Raw genomic sequence first — 22762 nt, forward strand, 5'->3', positions numbered from 1 at the left:
CCTTCCTAGTGCTACCTTCCTTTAATACACTTCCTCATGTTGTGGAGACCCCCAAACATAAAATCATTTCACTGCTACTTCATAACTGTAATTTTGTTTCTGTTTTGAATATACTGTAAATATCTGATATGTGACCCCTGTGAAAAGGTTGTTCACCCCAAAAGGGTCACAACTCACAGGTTGAAAAACACTATCATAATTCTTCACAGATTTCCCAGAACTGCAACTTCAGTTCTAGGGATCATGTGAGGTAAGAATAGCTGTTATTTAACAGATGAAAACTAGAGACCTGGGGAAGAAAAAAAACCAAAATAAACCAAAAAATAAACAACAACAACAAAACCCATACCAACTCAGTTTCTTTCTGAAATTGGAAACTGATGTTGAACACCGGTCTCTCAAGCTTTCTTACGAGAAAGTTTGGTGATAGTCACCCAATAGAGACCACAGGGAACCTTTCTCCATGGATCCTCTGTAGAGATTGTCTAGGACCTGTTCTTGAACTGGACAGAGACTACATGGCACACTAGTCTGTAGTCATGGTGACATCCTCAAGTTGTTATCCCCTTAAGGGACAGTTTACGGATCAAAGACTGAGTTCAAGGCGGATGAGTGGGGAGAAAGATGGGAGATCTGTGAGAAGACAGGCCTCTTCTTCTTTAGTTTCTTCTCAGAAATCAGTTCTCTAGGATGGCCAGCTGGACAAGCAAGGTCCATTCACCATTCTGAAACAATCCCCAGGGGAGCACTTGATCATTAGAGTCATTATTGTACTAGTTAACTATAACTATAAATAGTTCTCTATTTTTGTTCAAAAGTGGTAGTGCAGAAGATTGTTACAGTGTGGCCTCCCTCATAGAAAGAGGTGCCTTATGCGGGTAAAAACTCAAGAGTACTACCAGCAGCCTCGCCCCAGACCTTGGTTGTTTCTCTTTCTCTTTCTGTTTTCCCCTGCTAGATTGCTTCTCTTACTAGGATTCATTAGGTAATGTTAAGAGGCTGAAGCTGTGATCTAAACTTTCCTCCGGTCTACTCAAGCCAATAGTCCAGAACCTTCCCAGGACATTAAGAATAAGCCGGGGTTAAAGTGCAGCCTTCAGCTGAACCCAGTATTGAATGTGTTCCCGGCCCACATACTGAGATGGCAGGACTGGAGAAGCCTAGTTCCTTGGCTAGGAGTCAGCATCATTTGCTGGAGGTGTGGGTGCAAAGGTGTGTGTCCCTGAGTCCCCCAAAAGACCTTGTCCTGAATCAAAAGACGCTGAAAGTACCCCCGATCTTATAACTGAGAAGTGGGGGAGGGGCGGAAGGGGTGGTGACTCCCAACTACAAGCTCACAATGGACTTCTGTTGAAATGAGAAGCCCTGGAAAGACAGAACAAAACTAATTCTAGAGACTGTGGGTAGCAGGGCGGCTGCAAGAATCCTTCATTCTTTAAAAACCGAGGGGAGTTACTTGCTCAGGTTAATATCGCAGCAAAAGGGGGCCCAGCACTCAGAAGATGCGAGGCTTTCTGCAGAAAATCCTAGGGAAGAGATTCTAAGTCACAAAGTTGATCTGAGCCTGCCGGTGTTGCGTGGCGATGGTGGTAAACATACAGCCCAGCATCCCTGGCTCTGCAGCACGAGCAGCAGGCCAGGCGAGCCCAGAGCCCTTGGACTGCGGAAGGATATAAAGCACTGTTTACCTCGCGCCAGACCGAGCCATCCAGGGGCGAGGCCGGCGCCCCCCGGCGAGGGCGCTGCAGGAGTGGCGGCAGCAGCCCTGGCCGCCGGCGGGCGCTGGGGAGCCGCGCGCGCACTGGCAGCGGCGCTGCTGATTGATGGGCTCCGGGCTCAATGACAGGGGCTGGGCCGTGGGTGGGGCGGGGCTGGCGAAGAGGGCGGGGGCTCAGTGGAAATGTGTCGGTGACATTGAATGGGGAGACCGAGCGCGAGCGAGCGAGGCGCGCGCGCACACACACGCGCACACACAGCCGGGCTCGCTCCGAGATCCCCGGCCACGTAAGTAACTATTAATACCGCCTCGCCCGGGGATGCGGGCGTGCTGAGCGCGGGGATTGGCCTAGGGCGCCGTGGCCATCCCCTTTAATTTTTAAATACACGGTCCTTTCCTACTTCTGGGTGGCAAGAAAAAAAAAATAAGAAAAGAAGGCAAGCCGTCGATTTTTATTTTTCCTCCAGAACAAACCCCGCCGTGCAATTTGGTCTCCAGGCATCGGGAGACAAGAGTGGTTTGCAAATTGTTCCAAGGCTCAAGACCTAGTTGTGCAGCGGAAAAGGAGCGCCGCGGGTTGAGAGTCCTGGAAGCATCTGCTGCCAGCTCCTGCAGGACCCTCGGAAAGCTCCTGCTGCTGGTCCCCCCCAGGTCACCGCCCGCACTTCTTACTTCATCGGAGGAGGATCTGGGACGTGAGCGGCGACCGCAAGAGCTAGTGCTGACTGCGCGGGCTCAGCTTTGGGCTTTGTCGCGGTACCTGTGCCTGCCCTACTCCGCACTCTCTCTCTCTCTCTCTCTCTCTACTTAGCTTTTGCAATCTTTTGTTGCCACTGCTGACCGCCCCAAGTTAAATGCTTCATTGCTATTTTGCTTTTTTTTTTTTTCTGTCCTTTTTTTTTGAGAGACAGAGCTCTGCGATTTTTTGGAAAAGCCTCAGACGCCATCTACAGTTAAGACTTAGGTAACTGCCTTCTCTAGCACCCCCTTCCACGCCCCCCACCCTTTCCACCAAAAAGGGGGGGTGCTGCGCGGATTCTGGCTGCCGCGCGGCGTGAGCCGGTAGACCCGTGCTTATTTCCTTTTTCTTTTTGTTTGGTTTCTAACGCGTGGAGGGCGAGCCGGCGCCGCTTGCTCCCTGAAGACTGCACAAACTCCACGCAGGGCTCCTCCGCCCGGTCTGCGGATCCTCAGCTGGGGATCGCTCAGGAGCCCGGCGCTGCAGCTCCGCACCCCAGAGGCACGCTCACTTGTCCAGATCCACGCTGCGAACAGAGACCCACTGGCTCCAGAGTGCGGTTCTTCACCGCGCTGGCGGCTTCTGGGTAACAAAAGGACCTGAGTTGTCCGCAGAGCGAGCACCCCCGGGAGCGGGGCTCGCAGCCGGGGACCTGCCCTGCGGCGCCCATCTGGGGGCTAGTTCTTAACTCTTCCTCCACGGAGCCCCAGACGGGTCCCCTCCCTTCTTGATCCTTTTAAGTCGGTGGCACCGAGGCGCCTGCACCCGCGGCTCATCCATCTCTCCAGCGGGTTTTTTTTTTTTGGTTTGTTTGTTTGTTTTGTGGTGTGTGATCCCCACACTCATGAACATACACAGGTCTACCCCTATCACAATAGCGAGATATGGGAGATCGCGGAACAAAAACCAGGATTTCGAAGAGCTGTCGTCTATAAGGTCCGCTGAGCCCAGCCAGAGTTTCAGCCCGAACCTTGGCTCTCCGAGCCCGCCCGAGACTCCGAACTTGTCGCATTGCGTTTCCTGCATCGGGAAATACTTACTGTTGGAACCTCTGGAAGGAGACCACGTTTTCCGCGCTGTGCATCTGCACAGTGGAGAGGAGCTGGTGTGCAAGGTAACCAGCCCAGCTTTGCTTTTGCGTTTTGTCTTTTGCTTAAAAATAAAATTAAAATGATCCTGAGTCCTTTGCTAGGGGCCGGGACGGTGCGGGTGGTCGCAAAGCTCTCAAGTCCAGGGGCGAAAGATTCCTGGGATCATTATGCGTGGCCTCGTCAAACCGGTTTATTTGTGTGTCTGTCCACGTTCGACTAGTTGCGAAGTTTTCAGACCGTTTCAGACAATGGGGCGGGCTGCAGCGGGGGCGTTTTGGGGAGATCCGGGGAGGGAGGGCGGCGAATCTGAACCGGGGCACGGACACGCGTGCCCTGGGAGGCTCGTAGAGCTCCGGTGCACAGGGCTGCTTCCCCTTGCCGGGGCATTTCTCTCTCTAGGTCGATCCCCCTCCCCTCTCTGCAAAGACTAGGGAATCCCCGGTTGGTTTTCAGACGCCGCTCCTTCGGTTTCTTTTGTAGCCATTGTTCTTAGCAGCCTGCAGGTGTTAAACCTTTGTTCCAAAGGTGGCCTTTAAAAAGAGACACAAAAAGTGTCCCCTCTGGCTGAGCCCAAGGCTCTAGCGGGGAAAGGGGATTTTAACGCTCTTTCTTCTGCCTAAAGCCTGGAAAGGAAGGTTGGAGTGAAAATTCGCCCCTTGCGCACCTTTGGGTGAACAACGAATCCTTTGGGTCTTTTTGTCTAGGTTTCATCGCGTCTTCAGCCTCCCTGACTGCACACCCTCATTGTTGCTCCCCCTGCACCCACAACGTCACCTTTGCCAGTTTAGAGACTGCCCTTTGGAGCCCCCTGTGCTAGTACTAAGAAGGGCACTTCAATTTCCTTTTTGTCTTTGACCGTGAACAGTAACTGGTTTGTGTCTCTGGGTGTCTGTGTGTCTTTGTGTGAGCTCACCAAGTACCAGGCAAGAGGACCGAGGAAGAATAGTAACAAAATATTTGACTACAGTCAGTTTTCTACTGTAGTGGAGAACAGGACTTCCCAGAACTAGATGTAGATCAAGAATACATTACCGCTTAAATTTTGGGTCTTCTCGTTTGTTTGTTTGTTTGTTTATTTATTTATTGAGACGGAAGTGCGACCGTGCTGTCTTTGAGATGGGTACTGTGCACATCTGTGCTACACATACTGTACTACACTTTCCTCGATTAATCACTGGCTGCTTTGTGAAATCACCTTATTTCGTGCTGAGTTGGAGCGCTTCCTGGCAAAAACCGGATGGGCGAAGATCTTCAGGCAGTTCTGAGATTATTTATTTCAGAATTTAGAGGAAAACCAAAGACTCTTTAAATATTGCTGTTTGCATGGATTAAGTGTTGGCGATTTTGCATCTTCTTCTCCAAGTTACTGTAATCAAGAGCAACTATGCCCAGCTAAAGATTAAATTTAGTAGGCAACTCAGAGTCTGATTGGAGCCCTGCACACTGCACAATAGGACAGTCATCCTTTGAAATGAATGAATTCCACTGAGCTGTCATTCTATGAAATATGCACCATCATCGGCCCTGAGCATCCCTCCTCCTTTTACTCAACTTCAGAACAGCATTTTAATATATTTCCCCCCCAAAGGCTAGAGATGAGTTTCCGTAAAAACTGTCTGTGGCCAAATTCTGCAAGAGCATCTTGCTATTCATTCTTTGTTTAAAACTAGGGTTGTCTCTGGCCACTCTTCCTTCTCCTTTCTGATCTTTCGAGGCATATTTCACTCTAGGCTGACCTTATAGTGTCATTTTCAGACTTGCTCCCTGGCCCCAAACTGCACTTCATCTGTTGGTTTAGTTATTTCCAAGATTGAATCAGCTCCTCACCAATTACAGTGTGGCTGCAAGTGGATTTAAGTGCGGTATCACTGCTCTGTTTGACAGAGGTCATCCCTTTATGACTCCACAGCTTCCATTCTCCTGCCTTCTTCCCTGAGGTGATGTGGGTGACTTCTACAAGCATAGCTGTGTGCATCCCTCTCCAGGAGAGGTTTATGAGGGTGATGCTATAAACTGCCCCAATGTACATACTGTAGGCTTTTTAGCTTGCTATAGGACTCAGAAACCTCCACATTTGAATCTACCTTCTTTTAATGTCTTCTCTTGGGATCCCTGTTTCCTAGCTTCATGTTCATGCAATGAAAAGTACAGAAGTAGAAAGATTGTGTTTACTGTGGAGGACTCATTAGAGTATTCTGTAGGACACTCTGTGGTGGGGGAGGAGTGCAGGGAAGAACTTCCAGGGGCATAAACAAAATCCCCCAGCCTGACTATCGCCTCCACGTGCCATGCCTGCTTTAGTTAGCCAGTGTACGGAAGGATCTTTAGGGGGTCTTTAGCTGTTTTCACAAAAATTCTTGTAGCTACTGTGCAGAATGACATAATTACTATCTTGGCAGAATGGGCACTTTTTCTTTTTTTCTTTTCAGACATGATGAATGTGGCCTGATCTTAGGGCCTTATCTGAACTGTCACATTATATAACCAAGGCTCCCAATTAAACATTTAAAAGGAGCTGGCACCCAGGCTTGGGGCTTGATTTTTGCACTTGAGGGTGATGGTTTAAATACCAGTCCAAGCCTATAAATGCCTGTTATAGCCACTAATAAAAGTTTGGCTTCTTCCTGTTTAGGAAAATGTAAGCAATTCTTTTAGTTTTTCATTTTCTGTCCACCATTTTGCATTCTCCTACAAAGGGTATGGCCACATTGGGAAGCTGCCATGAATTTGTTTTGCTACTTTCATTTAATTCCCTGTTCATTCAGCTTTTCAGCCGTGCTGTGGGAGAGCAGGCTAACCATGCTGAGCAAAAGGTTATTTTATTTTATTTTTTGAAAGGCAACTGGAAACAGGAAGTGTATTATAAATAATCAGAACGGTAGGCCCTGGCGACAGAACCCACAGCCTGATGCTTCAGAACGAATCATGCTTGTTACATAATGCAGCTTGTTGACATTAGCCTCTACGTGTGTGTGTGTGTGTGTGTGTGTGTGTGTGTGTGTTCCGTGATGAAATTGCTGAGGCTTCCCGGGTTCTGTGGCCTGCAGCCTGTATGCTAAGGTTGACTCAAGCATTTCAGATTCCTAATTGAGCGGGCCACTGAGGTCGCTGCTCTGAGGTCATCATTTGACAGTATCAGGGTGTGATTTGTGGTCTCCGGGGAGGCTGAAGCATTCATTCTTAAATTCGAGGGTGTAGTGGCAACAGCTGTGCCACTTTCCTGAGATACCTCATTATGGCTCATTCACAGCCTTACTGTTGACTTTGCTTCCTCAGCCCCAGTTAGCACCAGCCTCCGTGAGGTGCTTATTGTCCCTGTTTGACTCACAGGTTTTTTTTTTCTTAATGCTCAGTTACTTAACTCTTGGAATTTTATATTGCAGCCTGTGTTTCCTTGAACGGGCTACAGAAGGCCCAGGAATTCCCTCAGAAGGATTCTAGGGTGGTAACACGTGCATTCCAGACTAGGCCTTGTTAGCAAAATGAAGGGAGACCGAGGTTCCTGGGTGGGATCAGGACCCACAAAGGGTTGTGGTGTCTAGGTCAGGGTGTTTACTATACAAAAAGAAGGAGGTTCTTTGTGTACGCCATCCATGCTATCCATCCTATTTGGATGAACGGTGGCCCAGCCAGAGTGATAAGCATCACCCAGGAAGGATTTTTTTTCCCCAATTCTCTCCTACCATACTCCGAATACTGCTGGTGAGGGTCTCACTGGGACCCAGTGACATGAGCTCACTGCTACTCAGAAGATGGTTAAACCGTTTCGACCAAGCCTGCTCTTAAATGAACCCCCCCCCCCAATTCACCACATACCACTTCCAAACAGCTCCCTCTTGCACATTGTCCTGAGCAAGGGAAACCCCATTCCAACCCTAGGTTCTGGTATAGCTGAGTAACTATAGGCTTTGAAGTAAATGAAAAGCTTCCTTTCCAGCCTTACAGTCTTTCTGTTGCATTCGTTTCTTAGATCTGTTCAGAAGGTATTGATGGTGCATTTTTCTTTTTAAGCAACAGTGAGGTGGCATTTCACAGGCTAACTCTGATTCATAGAAAATCATTGCATAATTGATTCATTGAGTTAGATATCTGTGGAGGGAAGAGGGAAGCCAGTCTGGCTCTCTATGGAGAAGGCTCCTGTGCTAATCCTAGAGCCGCCACTGGGGGCAAGAGTTTAAATTTGTTTTCTGTGCCTCAGTTTGCACATCTGTAAAATGAATTTATCTCACATAGAAGACGATGGAGGAAAGCCTTGACAGTAAATGAATTAACTGTTCATTCATGTACTTTTTCCAAAAGTAAAGAGATGCTTGTCTTTTGCCTGGGGTCAAGTAATTTTTTTTTTAATTAGTATTTTTCTGTATCTACTTTTTCTATAAATAGTAACTGTAGTAACTATAGGGAAGAGTAATAATATTTGGGCTTAGGTGATAGCTCAGACAGCAAAGTGCTTGCCATACAAGCATAAAGACTTGAGTTGGATACCCATCATCCACATTTAAAAAGTCGTGTGTGATGCTTATGATATCAGCTCTGGCAAGACAAGGACAGGAGGATTCCCGGGCTCCCTGGTCAGCTAGGCACACCAAATGGGTAGGTTCAAGGCCAGTGAGAGACCCTGTCTCAAAAAACCAAAGTGGATAGTTTCCTGTAGAGCCGTACCTGAGATTGACCTCTGACCTCTACCCAGACACAGAGATACATACACACATGGATACAGACAGACAAGATACACACACACACACACACTGAATAGTAAAAATTAGCATTTTACTATTTTTCTTAGACTCTCCCCAACACTGAATCAAGTTTAATTTATCCATGTTATGCCATTTATGATTTGGAGGTTCAGAGGAGTCAAGACATGTTTTTTTGTTTGTTTGTTTGGTTGGTTTTTCCTGCACTACACTACACAGCTGGTAGCAGACAGGACTGGTATGTGGGGTCTAAGTTTCATACTCTTTATGCTATGTCAAAGCACAAGTCTGTGGGAGTCAATTTTAAATTCTGCAATTTGGGTCATAGGAAGCACCTCTGACTGGGATCTTGTCAATTCTGTCCTAGGTGTTTGAGATCAGCTGCTACCAGGAGTCCCTAGCCCCCTGCTTCTGCCTGTCTGCCCATAGCAACATCAACCAAATCACAGAAATCCTCCTGGGAGAGACCAAAGCCTATGTGTTCTTTGAGCGAAGCTATGGAGACATGCATTCCTTTGTCCGCACTTGCAAGAAGCTGAGGGAGGAGGAGGCAGCCCGACTGTTCTACCAGATTGCCTCGGCTGTGGCCCACTGCCATGATGGAGGGCTGGTGCTGCGTGACCTCAAGCTGCGGAAATTTATCTTCAAGGATGAAGAGAGGTAAGTGGGGCTCAGCCCATGCAGGTGTGAGTGTGTGTGTGTGTGTGTGTGTGTGTGAGCGTGATGTGATAGGGTGTCTGCCTGCATCTGTAGGGAACCTGTTCTGATACCTGTTGTCCAGGTGAGGGTTAAGGCAAGCAGAACAAAGAGAGAGTATTGTGGTGCCGAATGCCCTTGGCAAACAAAGAACTCCTATCATGAAACATTCAAAATCCAGTGGGGATAGGGTAGTCTGTGACCTGCTGAATGTGTGTGTTTTGTATGAAGAATTCTGAAGGAGGCTGCAAACTAGTGTGGCACTTTCCAAGTCAACAAAGACAGGTTTGTGAAGGCTTCATGCCATCAGAACACTGACTACCTATAGGACTTTGTTGATAGTCCTTTCACTCCCTCAATAGCTGTATCCTATGCACATAGTAGGTGTGAACCGAAGGCTTGCAAGTGCACATCAGAAATAGATAGACCCCAGACCTGTCGAACAGCTAGCGGTGAGTCCTGGGTCCTGTGTGATGTGGTGGAGTATGGGGGTGGGGATTGCCAGTTCTCACTAGGTCTTGAGTAACCAAGAAAGGTTTCAAAGGAGAGAGAAGCATGGCAGTCTGGGAAGAGCTGGCATGCCAGGTGAGGAGCTGATGGTGTGAGTTCAGGAACCAAGGACGCCTGGTTATCTCAAGAAACATCTGTTCCAGACATAGGCAACCGGCCTCATTCATGGATACACATTAGCTCATCAGGTTCCATTTAGCCAACCTGGCCCGAGCCCAGCTTTCTCTTCACTTGTAAAACGTCCTTTTAAGAATGTAGTTTCTTAGAGGGACACAGGCAATGTCTTCATTCAGTATCACCTATGTATTCCTTGTGCCCTGTTGGAATGACCCACAAATCAAAAGCCCCCCGGAATAGTACCCCAGGAATTGTTTAAGAGACTCCACACACCTGAGTCCATGGAATCTCAAATCTTGACCTTGGTCATTCTGGACTGGAAAAGAGGGCAGGAAAGTCTCAAGGCTGTCAGCTAGGACCATCTGATGGCAGTCTGGTCCACTTCCTTCAACCCCTCACCCTGCTGACATTTCTTTGGTACTTTCTGTAAATCACACAGACCTTGGGGAGCAGACCTTTCTGCTTTCTATTTCCTTTGACATCCAGCTCAGTGGGCTGTGATATTTTCACACTATTGTTTACAGAAATCCATTGTCCCCTCCCCCATGAGCTGGAGCTAGTGAATTGTACTTTTTTGTTCTCTCTCTCTCCCTCTCTCTCTCTCTCTCTCTCTCTCTCTCTCTCTCTTTCTCTCTCTCTCCTCCATCTACCTATATACCTATTTTTTTCTCCATGGTTTGAACTAATTGGAGACTTAATGTCTGGCAAGCACTTGGGGCTTAGCAAAGGAAAAGAGCCTGTTGTTACTTAAGCCAAATGGAATAATTTCATGGGTGTTTATAATACAGCTGTGTATACAGCATGCAGAAAGCTTCTGGGCTTCCTGTGCCTATAAAGGTTTGTTTTTTTGCATATTTTACCCATGGGGGTGGGGTCAGGGGATACTGGCAACTCTGGCAGCTAACGTCTTGGTCTTTGATTAGATGGCTTTACTTAAAGCAAAGTGAAGAGGCAGGTTCTCCTAAGAATGTGGGCTATGCCTGCCTTTTCCTTCTCCAGCTCAGATACTCCAGCCCTTGGAAATTAGACACAGGGACATGGACCTTATGCTTTTGTCTTTAATAATTGTTATGACCTTGGGCTGCTGCCGTCTCTCAACCTTATGTTGTTATGGCTTTACTATGAATGTTCTTCACTTGTTTTCAGTTTTCATATATATATTTTGTTTTTTGAATGGTCTCATTTGAAAGATGAATATAGATTGGCCAAAGATATTCCCTTTACCATCTGTTCACTTACAAAAGTAAGAGGCAATGTTTACTGACCTCCTGCAATATAATCGTAGGTCAGCCTACTTAATTCTCTCTCTCTCTCTCTCTCTCTCTCTCTCTCTCTCTCTCTCTCTCTGTGTGTGTGTGTGTGTGTGTGTGTACATATGTGTGTTGCTGCAGAACAAACCCTCTTTGTGCATTATAGGCCAGCACACCACCACTGAGCTACATCCCAGCCCATGTATGTTTTGTAGCCAATGGCTCTGGAAGCAGAAGTGTCGAGGTCTCAGAATTAACACCAAGAAAATGAAGAAGGTGGCTGAGCTTCTCTAGGAAGTCAACTGAGGCCGTCAAAGACTCCATTCCTCTGCCAGAGCACAGGAGGCCTCAAACACTGTAGCCATATCTCATGGGCCCTGTGTGATTAAAGGTTACTTTAGAGACCCAGTCAGGCATCAGTGAATATCAGGGTAGCACATCCCAAGGTCAGACCCATGGCAAATAAACATCTCTGAAGTGAGCCAAAGGAATGTAGATATTGTCGTGTGGCAGAACTCTAGAGCATGACCCGGAGGCGACCCGGAGGCGACCCGGAGGCAGCCCTTGTCTGGTTTCTGACCCTTCCTTCCTTAGTCCTGTGGACAAAACTCTGAAACAACTAACTGCAAGGACTACCTTGGTGGACTCCTCATTTACTTATTCAAACACCAGTCTCCTCTCCCTTCTCTCTCTCTCTCTCTCTCTCTCTCTCTCTCTCTCTCTCTCTCTCTCTCTCTCTCTCTTTGAGAGAGTTTTGCAATATAGCCATGCTACTTTGTTTTTTTTTTGTTGTTGTTGTTGTTTTTGCTTTTTGTTTTTTTTGAGACAGGGTTTCTCTGTGTAGCCCTGGCTGTCCTGGAACTCACTCCGTAGACCAGACTAGCCTCGAACTCTCGAACTCAGAAATCCGCCTGCCTCTGCCTCTGCCTCCCAAGTGCTGGGATTAAAGGCGTGCGCTACCACCGCCCGGCGCCATGCTACTTTGGAATTCAGTATCTTCCTGCTCCAGCCACCCAAGTATGCAGGCTTGGGCTCCACCCCTGATTCAACCTTCTCTTTCCTGATCTAGAGAGTAGTAGAGGGTAAAGCCCTCCTGAGGCAGAATTGGCTGATCCCCACTTGTGTACTCTTGACTGAACCCAGAGCTATCTATGAAGATTCTTGGTGGAGCTGTCTATGCTTTACACACATTATGTCATTTAGAGGGTACCCAAAGTCATGTGCAGACTCAAGGGCAGTATACTTACTACTGTGGTATTGGATCATCAATAGCTTGTCTTCCACTGATTTCCTTTGGCTTTGATTTAGGTTCTAGATTCAGGTACAATCACTGAGTCTCTCTAAATGTTTGTAAGCTATAACCTTCTCAAGACTGACATAATCATTGCTTCCCTGGAAGGTGATTAGCATTCAGTGAGGTGATAGTGTGACCTGCATGCAGAGCTGTACTTGAAGTCATTGGAAAACAAAACAAAACAAGACAGTATCTTTATGCATGAACAGTCCAGAAGCCTTACTGGGTTCATGAATGATGAAATCCCTCTCTTTAGCAGCCACAATAGTTCCTTCTAGTGTAAAGTTGATTCTACTCAGACTGTGGAGAGAACGGTATTCTTCAGAACAGACCCCCCCCCTCTGTGTTCACTGAACCCACCATCACTGAAACTCATTTTGAAGAAAGGAATCCCAAGCCTTCATTGAACTTGCCCGTGGCAAAGTTCAGTGAAGTCTTTGCACCCTCAAGCCTGCAGAACCCTGCATGACTTCTCCCAGAACATCTACCCATATTGCCACAGGGGATCTCCCATACCTCCTGGCCTTCCTTGCCCTGTGTGTTTTGTGGGACCTACTTCATCATGGGATCATATTGCTAGAGACCATGTATATTCCGCTGGGCCTCAAAGAAACACTCTTAGCACAGAAATGTCCCAAGCTTAGAAGTGAGACAGAGTGGCTGCCCGGGTTCCAGCCCCTGCTGTTGCACTTACTAAGAAATTTCACTTTGACAGAACACCTAGCCTGTATACCCAGACGACCTCACTACAAAATGGTCTAGGAATACTCTCCTTATAGAAGGAAGATGATTAATGTTGACCTTGGCTTCTTCCGCAGCTGTTTTCCCCTGCCCTTTTATATCTTTGCACCAATAGGCTACTAAGGAAAGTGGTGGGACATTTTTCTGTCAAGGACCTTTGCTCTGTTTTGTCCTACTCTCTTCTTCTCCTGGGACAAGTCTTCTTGCCATCTCCAAGCTCCACCCCCTAGCCTCAGATCAGTGTTTACATCTCTTAGCACAGAAATGTCCCATGTGAACTCAGAAACTTGGTTTCTTACATGCTACTGCTCTGGTCCAGAGATCTTTATCTCTTAAGGTGGTTGCTTTCATTTCAGCTGCTATGAGGAAGCCTATTTTCATACTGGGCTCTGAGATCTCCTGTAGGCACTCGGTGACTGGGGGAGGGTGTGCAGGGTGTGGGGGAGGGTTTTTTGTAAAACGTGCAGCTTGCACTTCTTTACTGGGGAACACCTTCCTCTCTCTCCCCGCCCCCCACAGCAGAGGTCAAGGCCATCTCTCTGAGGTGCTGCTGTCTGTTTTGGCTCTTCCTTTAGATCTTCAAATTGCTCCCTCCTCCGCTGAGGTTGCTATATCTAATAAAGGATTCAGGGCAGGCACTGGAGCCCCAGAGGACAGGCTCAGCTTTTCTTTCACTAATATCTATATATAGGTTTGCAACTTGTAGGTACTCTATTTTAGGGAAGTTCTGTCTCTCTCTCTCTCTCTCTCTCTCTCTCTCTCTCTCTCTCTCTCTCTCTCTCCTTTGATGAGACAAAGCTTCCAGGAAATGTTCATATTTAGGTAGACCAATTATGTGTCCTTGTGCCTATGCCAACTCTTGGGCAAAGTTGTCTTTCCATTGTACTCCTAACATGCTCTCTAGGATGGCTAAGCATCCACGAGTGTGTGTGTGTGTGTGTGTGTGTGTGTGTGTGTGTATGCATACATGTGCCTGTGAAGGCCAAAGGTCAACTTTGGATGCTACTTTTTAGAAGCCAGAATCTGTCCATCTTGTTTTCTGAGAGAGGGGTCTTTCATTGGGACCTGAGGTTCAAGGTTCGAGGTTCAAGGTTCGATAAGTAGGCTAGGTTGACTTGGCAGTTATTGTAGGGATCTGCCTGCCTCCACTTTCCCAGCACTGGAATTAGAAGAACATCCCAACCTGAGGTTTTTGGAACTCAGATTCTCAAGCTTGCTCAGCAAACACTTTAAGGACTGACCTATCTCCTCTGCCCTTCCTACTCTATTTTCATGGTCTGACCTAAATACTCCTTACTGAGCTGTCCTCTGTTGTTCTGCCATTGCTGGACTAGTGAGCTTCCTGGAGATCTCATTCATGGCTTCCAGAACATGGTAGGCATTGCTATTTGTTGAATAAATGAGAATCTCCTTTTTTGGGTAGGAACAGCTCAGATTGGATTTTAATGACAGGATGAGAGAGACAGGGATAAATAGAAATCATTTAAATGTAGGTCGTTGCCTAGAACGGGAGCCCAGAAAACTTATGGATCCCCATGGAGACACCTTTCAAAGAGAGCTATTTTCAAAGTTGCACATTGAGTGAGAAATTAACCCATTGCTGCTGTCTTGGTTTATTGATTTATGCCTAAGGAAGGCTTATTTAAGACCTTGTTTTCAACAGACTGTAATTTCGTTTAGTAAGGGCTTTGTTCATCCCAGTGAGAATTAGCCAGTCTTCCCAGGGCTCTTTCCCTAGGAGCAGCCTGGCTCCTAGCTATGCGTTGGTAGAATGTACTGCTATGATAGACTTAGTCCTTCAACTGATGGGAGAATCTGAGGCCCTAGCAAAGTAGGAAGTTGGCACAGTGGTTAGAGAACTTAATTCTTCTACCTTGCCCCATGATCTCAGCTTCCTCTCTTGTTTTTTATGTCTTGTTTTTATTTTCTTATTGGATATTTTATTTATTTTACAGTTCAGATGCCATCCCCTTTCCCCTGTTTCCCCTCCCTAGAAAACCCCTATCCCATCTCCCCTCCTCCTTTTTGGTTTTATACTGTTTTAATTACATGCAAGTATTAAGGTCAGTTCTAGGTTGAGGAACTAGCAATACAATAGATGCAAATAGTCTAGGAACAAGCAAGACAATAAACACAAATAGTCAAAGTACAAGCAAGGTGTGTGTGTGTGTGTGTGCATGTGCCTATGTCTGTGCCAGTGTCTGTCTGTGTGTATGTGTGTGTGCATCTGCATATGGATTTTTGCCACATGTGCTTGGTTATCCACTGAGGCCAGGAGAGGGCATTGGAGCTGGTAGAACTAGAGTTCCAGGTGGTTGTGAGCTACCCAAGTGTGTGCTAGAAACTGAATTGGGTCTTCTGCAAAAATAGCAAGTGCTCTTAATTTTGAACCATCTCTCCTGCACTCTGAAAACCCCTCCCCCCTCTCTAGATAGGGTCTTGCTGTGTAGCCTTGGCTTGCCTTAAACCTGCAGTGATCTTTGTGCCTCTGTCTCCTTAGTAGTGAAGTTAAAGGCATGCACCGCCATGACTGCATGATGTCTTCTCTGTAATTAATTAGAGGTGGTTGAGCCTATTGCACTGGCTGATCTTAAAGATACCACTGCCATCCCTGCTTTCAGCGACTCCTCCATATGGGGTTGCGTTTTATGAATCTGAAACTTGGAGAGTCGTTGTTCATTGAAGGAATGCTTGTTAAGCACCAGTCATATGCTAGACACTCTAGATGCTAGAGACTATTATGCCAGTGAAGCCAGGGTCTTGTTTTTATAGTGTCCACATGAATCAAAACCACTCTATCCTAACTACTGCGCTTAAATAAACTCACTTCTAGTTCGTTACCATATTTATTTATGTTTATGTACTGAATGTGTGTGTGCAAATGCACACATGTATGCATTCAGGCACATGAATGCTGAGGCACACAGGGGACAATTTGTGGGAGTCAGTTCTCTCCTTATACCATACTGATTCTTGGGATGGAACTCAGTTAATCAGACTTGACAGAAAGTGTCTTTAACCATTTAACCATCTTGTTGGCTCACACAGTCCACATTGGAATTAATGAAACTTAAAGCCATCTAGCATAGACTTTGTACATTTATAGATAAGAGAGTTGAGGCCCATGATTTTCCAGCCAGGTTTCTGCAAGCTTTTAATCCAGGGAAACTAGCTGTAAAGTCTATACTCTGAAACACAAGGGCAGCTTCAGGTACCATCCTCCAAGTCATATGTGTAAGATACTGCCTTTCGAACCCAACTCCCTAGAAAGAATTTTGTGGCATACTTAGACAGGTATACACTTAGTGCCACCAACACCCAATGTCTTCCTGAAGCTCAGATTTCCAAGGAATTTTGACATTTATGGATGGTACCACCAGTTAACCAAAACCACAGGCAGTCTTGTTACTCCATGGGTGGCTTCTGCTTCTTTTACAGAACTGTATGGTATAGACTTAGCATTTTAAGTATGTAATGAGTGACAGTTGGTGAAATGGATGCATCATTAGTCCCTTATACCCAAGAATATACTTATTATAAGAAAAATCCTTATCTGTGTTGAATTAGAGGTAGAAGACAATATATAGAAACATTTTTAAAATGTGTTTTCCCCAGCACTTGTGGGAGTTTCTTTAACCAATGGAAGAGTTCAATCTGAGATTTGAAATATAGAATTCAATTTGAGTATAAGAAAGCCTATAATGAGAAAGATAGTGAGATAGGCAGTTCACTATTTCAGCAGCTGGAGTGTGGAAGAAAGAGCCACCTGGGGAGAGAGGGGACAAGGAGAGCTGTTGAGGGTGGGGCTCATCTAGAGAACTGGTAATGAGACTGACAGGTGGCTAGGGCCTTGGATATATTCCCTGATCTTGTCCTAGACCTAAAACCCACTATGGGTTTTTCTAGGGCAACTGCTGGAACCATACTTGAATAGCAGAAAGTGTATAAGGAAGACAACTAGGGATAGTGAGACTGGAAACTACTCTCTATATCCAAAACACATCAATACTAAAGCCAAGAGCATGACTAGACTTTTTGGTTCCCTGAGCTTGCTGGTTATGTGCTAAGCCATCTGGAGGGATCCCTGGATTTTTGGGCTGCCTGCCAGGTAGTGCTCTTCTTCTGGCCCAGGGAGTGCTCAAGGCTTAGAGAGAAACAATCAGGTAGAGACTCAGCCTGAGAGGTACAATGGCAACACCACAGGGCATGCTCACAAGCCCTGATCCTGGAGAAGCTTTTCCAAGAGGTGAGTCAGTCGATTGCTCTGGGGTAGGACAGATCCTTCAGGAGCCACTTCTAAGTGCAGGAAGCAAGTGGTGAATGGGGAATCAGTGTGGCTTTGTGTTCTAGCTCGGGATTTCCCTGTCTGTTTCCATGGTGACAAGAGTCATGAAGCCCTCAGGGCTGCAAGCTGTGGTTTCTGTGGAATCTTCCAAGCAGTAGAATGACACTCCAGGTGGAATGGCTTCCCCTGTGGATCTGGTGGCCTCAGTGAGTCAGAGGTGTGCCCACAGTGCCCGAGGCTCCATTGCAGTGGGTGTGGTACTCAGGTGCCTTCCTCACGTGTCTTGACGGGTCCCTTCCCTTTCTTAGCTGCCAGGGTCTCTCCAAATTGTCTTGTGCATCCGGTATGTGCAAACAACCAGTCCCAGGTTGTGTGCTGGTACAAGGTACTGTAGCGAAGCTTCCCTGGCAGTCGCCTTCCTTTTGACATCTGTTTTGCACCATGGAGGGTTTTCTTGACTGTGCCAGCTGCCTTCCCTACTCACTCCTGAGCTATTCCAGACAGGAGAATCACAGATACTGGCCCTAGAGCAGAAATGGCTCACAGTTGATTACTGGGAAAATCTGTACATACATGAAACAAGATTAAATGAAGGATTGTTTAGTGTGATGTAGCAGCCTGACCAGGCCCGGTAGGATTGTAGAGTCTGAGCCATGCTACCTACAGTACTGGATGGTTCTTTCCCGGGCACCTTCTGTGACTCACTGTAGTGGGGCTTTTTCTTGCACAGTCGACCTGCTTGCTGAGGGTACACTTTCAGGAACAGAGTAAGGCCAGCCTGGCTACAGCCGATCTTCCTTTCTTGGCTCTTAGTCTGCCAGGTCTTTGAGGCTGACAACCTTCTCTGACCTCTTCTGCAGCTCTGAATGATCTCCTGCAACCGGATTTCCTGTCCCTGTCAGGCCCACTTTGCTGAACTCCTGGCTGAGCCCCACCCTGTTCCACCCTGTCCTCTTCTTCCTGCCAGGAGCTCAGGGTGAGGCTTAAGGGTTTGAAAGCAAAACACGGTTTGCTGTTGGGGGATTGTTTCTCTCTCTCTCTCTCTCTCTCTCTCTCTCTCTCTCTCTCTCTCTCTCCTTTTTGTTGTCATAGGTAGGGCATTTTTTTTTTTAATACCAGCTCTGCTCTTACGTGCCAGGCAGTAGCTCAGATTTTGGTACCTTAGCCTTTTTCATCTAGTAAGTAAATGGGTCATTCCATCTCTACATTTCTATCTACACTGTACACCAAGAACTATATATGGCACTTAGTTAACTCATGGGATGGATTTGTATGTCAATAACTCAAGTACTGGATAAATCTGGAACTGAAAGAGCCATGTCTCTATCTAGTTAACACTATGTCTTTGCAAACTTCTTCAGCACCTTTTTTTTTTTTTGATCATGGTACCAAGATGTACTTGGAGGGGACAGTGACATTAGAATCTTCCTGATATGCATTCAGAGTCAGCTTTTCTCAGTTAGCTTGGGTGTGTCTTAGGGGATTTAATTCTCCACGCCTCTGTTTCCTTATTTCATAGGAAGCATGCGTAGCCTAATCCCCCCATCTTTCGTTCTTGCTATGAGATACAAAAAGACAGGCTGTTTAACCCCAGCATCTGGCTATTCTAGTCTGTGGTGCATGGCTACTGCTGCTTTTCAGATCATGGCATTTTGATGGTGAGGGTGTCCTACAGGAAGCATTGTAGCCTGACAGCTGCAGAATAATTAGGAATATAGAAGGCTAGCGAAGCCCATTTCATATTAGTTATTTGATCATGTTTCATGGGAGAGAAACAATGGAAAGAGACTTGGGTTACATTGCAAACTAGATTTGGTAGTTGGAAGATATCTGAGGCTTCTGCTAGGGATTGGTGAGGGGACCCGGTTTATGAGGAGGCTGGCTCCTGCTGCCCCACAGGTGCTGGGAGAGGAATCGAATTCTGCTAGTGCTGGCTTCCCCACTCAACCCTGGGCTATGATGATACAGGCCTGGCACTAGGCTGCCTATCATTGAGTATACAGGCTGCCTTCTGGTAAGCCTTGTGAGGTCTAAAGCAAGGCAGCTTGTTACCTTCTTATGCCAGCGACAAGACAGAAGGGGCCCAGGGAAATCTAGCTTCCCTGGTCCAGTGCGGTCTTTCCTAGGCTTCTGCCTTCCTTGGAATTTATAGTTACTCATTCCCCCATTGTCCTTGTCTCCTTCTCCTGCCCACTGTGTCACTTTCACAAATATGTCTTCTTCATAAATCATCCCTATCTCCTCCACCTCGATAATGGACATCCTGAGTTATCTGAGTGGCAAGACTGAGCTGAGAATATACCAGGTAAAAGCATCTCAAGCAAGGATGAACAAGTGTGGGGGTCCCAGTGAAGAGTGTGGGCACAGCATCTCCTCTGGTCCCACCTGCCCAGGCTTGCATTTATACTTGCTCCTCTGCCTGCAAGATTCAGCTCTGGGGTTGAGAGCAGGAGTCTCAGTCTAACATTTGGATCTGTACAGTTGCTATTGTCAGTTCTGCTACACAGGGCTGTCTGGGATATCCTGTCTTGAGTTACTTTATTTAATCCTCAGCAAAACAGAGAGGATGGTTGTGGCCTTACGTGTCACGGACACATCCCTAGTGCCTAGTTTGGGAGCTCTATCGGAGTAAATGCTCCTGAATGTCTTTTAAATGCCTGAATGATTAGTGGGCTATTTGAATCACCAGGTCCACAGATGCTCTTGTTGGTTTTTATGGAAATCAACTCCTTTGCCAGGGAAATTCATCATCCCCAGACTGTTTAGGAGACTTCAGGAGAAGCCTGTTCATTCATGTCTACTCTGATCTCTGTCTGCAAAGGTCCCTTCCCTGCACTCAATCCTGGGAAAAGAAGCAGAGACAGCTCCATTCCCAAGAGGAGATAGAGGGTCAGGCTTGGAGGCCCTGGGTAGCTCCTGTGGTCACAAAACAGGACCTCAGGCACTGGGGCTGAAGCCCAACCCTCCTGTCTCACTTCCCTCTGCCCCAGCACACAGAGAACATCCAGGAAGATCAGCGTTTAAAGATAGAATCCAGACCACTTGCCTCGACCCTTGTTAGGAGTGATATAAACAAGCCAAGGATGTTCTGGGGAGGAACAAGGTCAGGGAGAGAGCCTCTGGGGCTGCATTTCTTTTCCATCCTGTCTCCAGGCTGTCTTCCTCTCTCCTCTCTCCTCTCTCCTGCCTTGGATGCTGATGCTATGGAAGGAAGTAGAAGTTGGCTGAGTGTCAGTGGCTAAATTGGCTCCATGGGAGAAATGAGCACCCAGCCCCTATATGACTGACTTGACCTCTGGACCTAGGGCTTCTGGTACACACACAAACACACACACACACACACACACACACACACACACACACACACACACATCATATACCCTACTTATGTCATAATGTAAGGGAAATAGATACATAAACACATGGCTTGCATTAGACATCTAGACGACATTTGACATTCGCACTTAGTAATTTTTAAAGAATGAACTTGAGCTTGAAGATGACTTCGCTATGTGCTTTGTTATCTGGGTTGCCCTGGTTCCTAGGACAGTTCACTTGCTTCAGCACATGATGAGCCAGAGAGATCCAGCTGCTCTCCACTGCATCCTCAGACCTTGTCTAATGCAAGCCTGAAACAGTGGTTCTCAACCTTCCTAATGCTGCAACCCTTTAATACTCTTGTTGTGGTGACCCCCAATCACAAAATTATCCTCACTGCGACTTCATAATTGTAACTTTGCTACTTTTATAGATTGTAATATAAATATTTCAGGGGATAAAGGTTTGCCAACAAGGTTGCGACCCACAGGTTGAGAATGGCTGCAAAAGGGAAGGAGGTTGAGGTTTCCTGTAGATTTTCCAGGAGCAGGCCAGCCTCAGCAGGAGGCAAGTGGTTTTAGTAATCTTATTCTGCATTAAGCATCTCCATAGTTTCTGAGTTCTTGTCTTTAGGTGGGGGAGGCAGAGGGGAGCTTCACTTGGGAGAGTGTTAATGGACAAGGCGTGGGTCCTGGCCACAGTCTAAAGCCCTGATTTTGGGGTCACATACATGCTTCCATGATGAGGGGTCAGGGTACTTTGAATGTGGGGGTAGGAGTAAATATAATCAGAATGTACAGTTATAATGTGCAAGAGATAAACAGGGACCAGATTACAAATATAATGATTTAGCTTAACAGAGAGTGTGTGGAGTTGAGAGGCTGCCTCCTGAGAAGGAGGAGAGAGTTCATTCCCTGACGTCTTGTTCATCTCCCCTCCTCCATCACTTCCTGCTTTATGAACCTGTCCTGATTTCTACATAATTCTAGTTAGATAGGAGAACAGGGGCTACTGTTTCTTTACAGCAGAACTGAAACTCCCACAGCCAACACCTGCATCATTCATATAAGCCTGTATCATTCATATAAGCCACATGGTGCCACCAGTGGGCCCAGGCATGTAAGCCAAGGCAGCAACAGAAAGCAGGTCTTTCCGTCTGTCTCCAAAGTGACTCTGTTTTGCTTCCACAAGCTTCTGGAGGTAAGGAAGTCAGGGATCATCCTAAATGACCGCCCAGTGATTTATGAGTCCCAAATACCAAACCATGTAGACAGAGGAGGGCAACATGGCCAAGGCTGATGGGAGCTGCAGGGCAGTTTTGTGTAGGGTACACAGATGAGACCCACTTCCTGTCACTCACTTAAGCAGAGGCCTACTCACAGTGAACTTTACATCAGCAGAAGAATGTTCTAAAGGGAGCATTATAGGTCCCCAGAGGGACTGAGAGAGACATTGCCTCTGAGGCCATCAGAAGTGTGTGTAACACAAATTATGCTTGGAGGGTAGTGACACAGACATGGGGTCAATCAGCAGTCATGACAAGGACACTGGCTTTCATATGGATGACCCAGGACACTCTTAGAAGGGTTTGTAATGAGAATTCTACCCCAACCTGAACCAAAATTTAAACTTTTCCACCTGAACTGGTAGCCATTCACACAGAGGTAGGAATTACTTCCAAAGTTACAGTTCATAGTTACAGCAGTTGCCCTGCTGCCGAGTCAAGGAAGCTAGAGGTGGAAGGAGCTGTTGAGAGGAGCCCTTGTGCCTGTGACTCAGGTTTCCCTCCTTCCCTCCCTCTTTCCCTCCCTCCCTCCCTCCTTCCCTCCCTCCCTATGGATTCATAGTCTCCTCTCTGGGCAGTTTGGAACATCTGGTGAGGCCGGTGGGTGGGTCACTGGCACCTGCCACTTCCTATTAGGAGAAATAAGCTGGAGAAAGAAAGATTTGTTTTTAATCAGTTCAATTCCAGATTAACACAGCTAGAGCCGCCTTGGTTTTGTAGGCCATTAGTTACAGGAGCATTCAAAACCAGGCGTGGGGTAGGGTTGTTGTAGAAGACAGCTCAGCGAATGGCAGAGGAAATTACATGTTGCTGTGTATTTTGGAATGTTAAATCTGGCACAGAAACAGCCTGGTGCGGGTGGATGCAGAATGATTAGTGGATATCATGAGAGTGAACCAAATGGATGCTCAAAAATGGTTATGATGGTGAATCATTTAAAGTAAAATTTGCGGTATTAAAATAAAAGAGTAGCACCCCCCCAAATAAACACATACACACACACACACACACACACACACACA

General features: G+C 46.7%; 1 protein-coding gene across 1 annotated transcript in view; it reads left to right on the plus strand.

Annotated features, from left to right (window-relative positions):
• Nucleotides 1–1943: 1943 nt before the first annotated feature.
• Nucleotides 1944–22762, plus strand: part of Trib2 (tribbles pseudokinase 2) — a 24740-nt gene continuing 3921 nt past the window's right edge. The window contains exons 1-4 of the mRNA XM_028772238.1: nt 1944–2004; nt 2185–2681; nt 2833–3570; nt 8612–8904. Coding sequence (XP_028628071.1) covers nt 3301–3570; nt 8612–8904 — 563 coding nt within the window. The 5' untranslated portion in view covers nt 1944–2004; nt 2185–2681; nt 2833–3300. The remainder of the gene's footprint in view (nt 2005–2184; nt 2682–2832; nt 3571–8611; nt 8905–22762) is intronic.

This window comes from Grammomys surdaster, unplaced genomic scaffold (genome assembly GCF_004785775.1).
Source record: "Grammomys surdaster isolate TR1022 unplaced genomic scaffold, NIH_TR_1.0 212, whole genome shotgun sequence".
In the NCBI taxonomy this organism is placed as follows: domain Eukaryota; kingdom Metazoa; phylum Chordata; class Mammalia; order Rodentia; family Muridae; genus Grammomys; species Grammomys surdaster.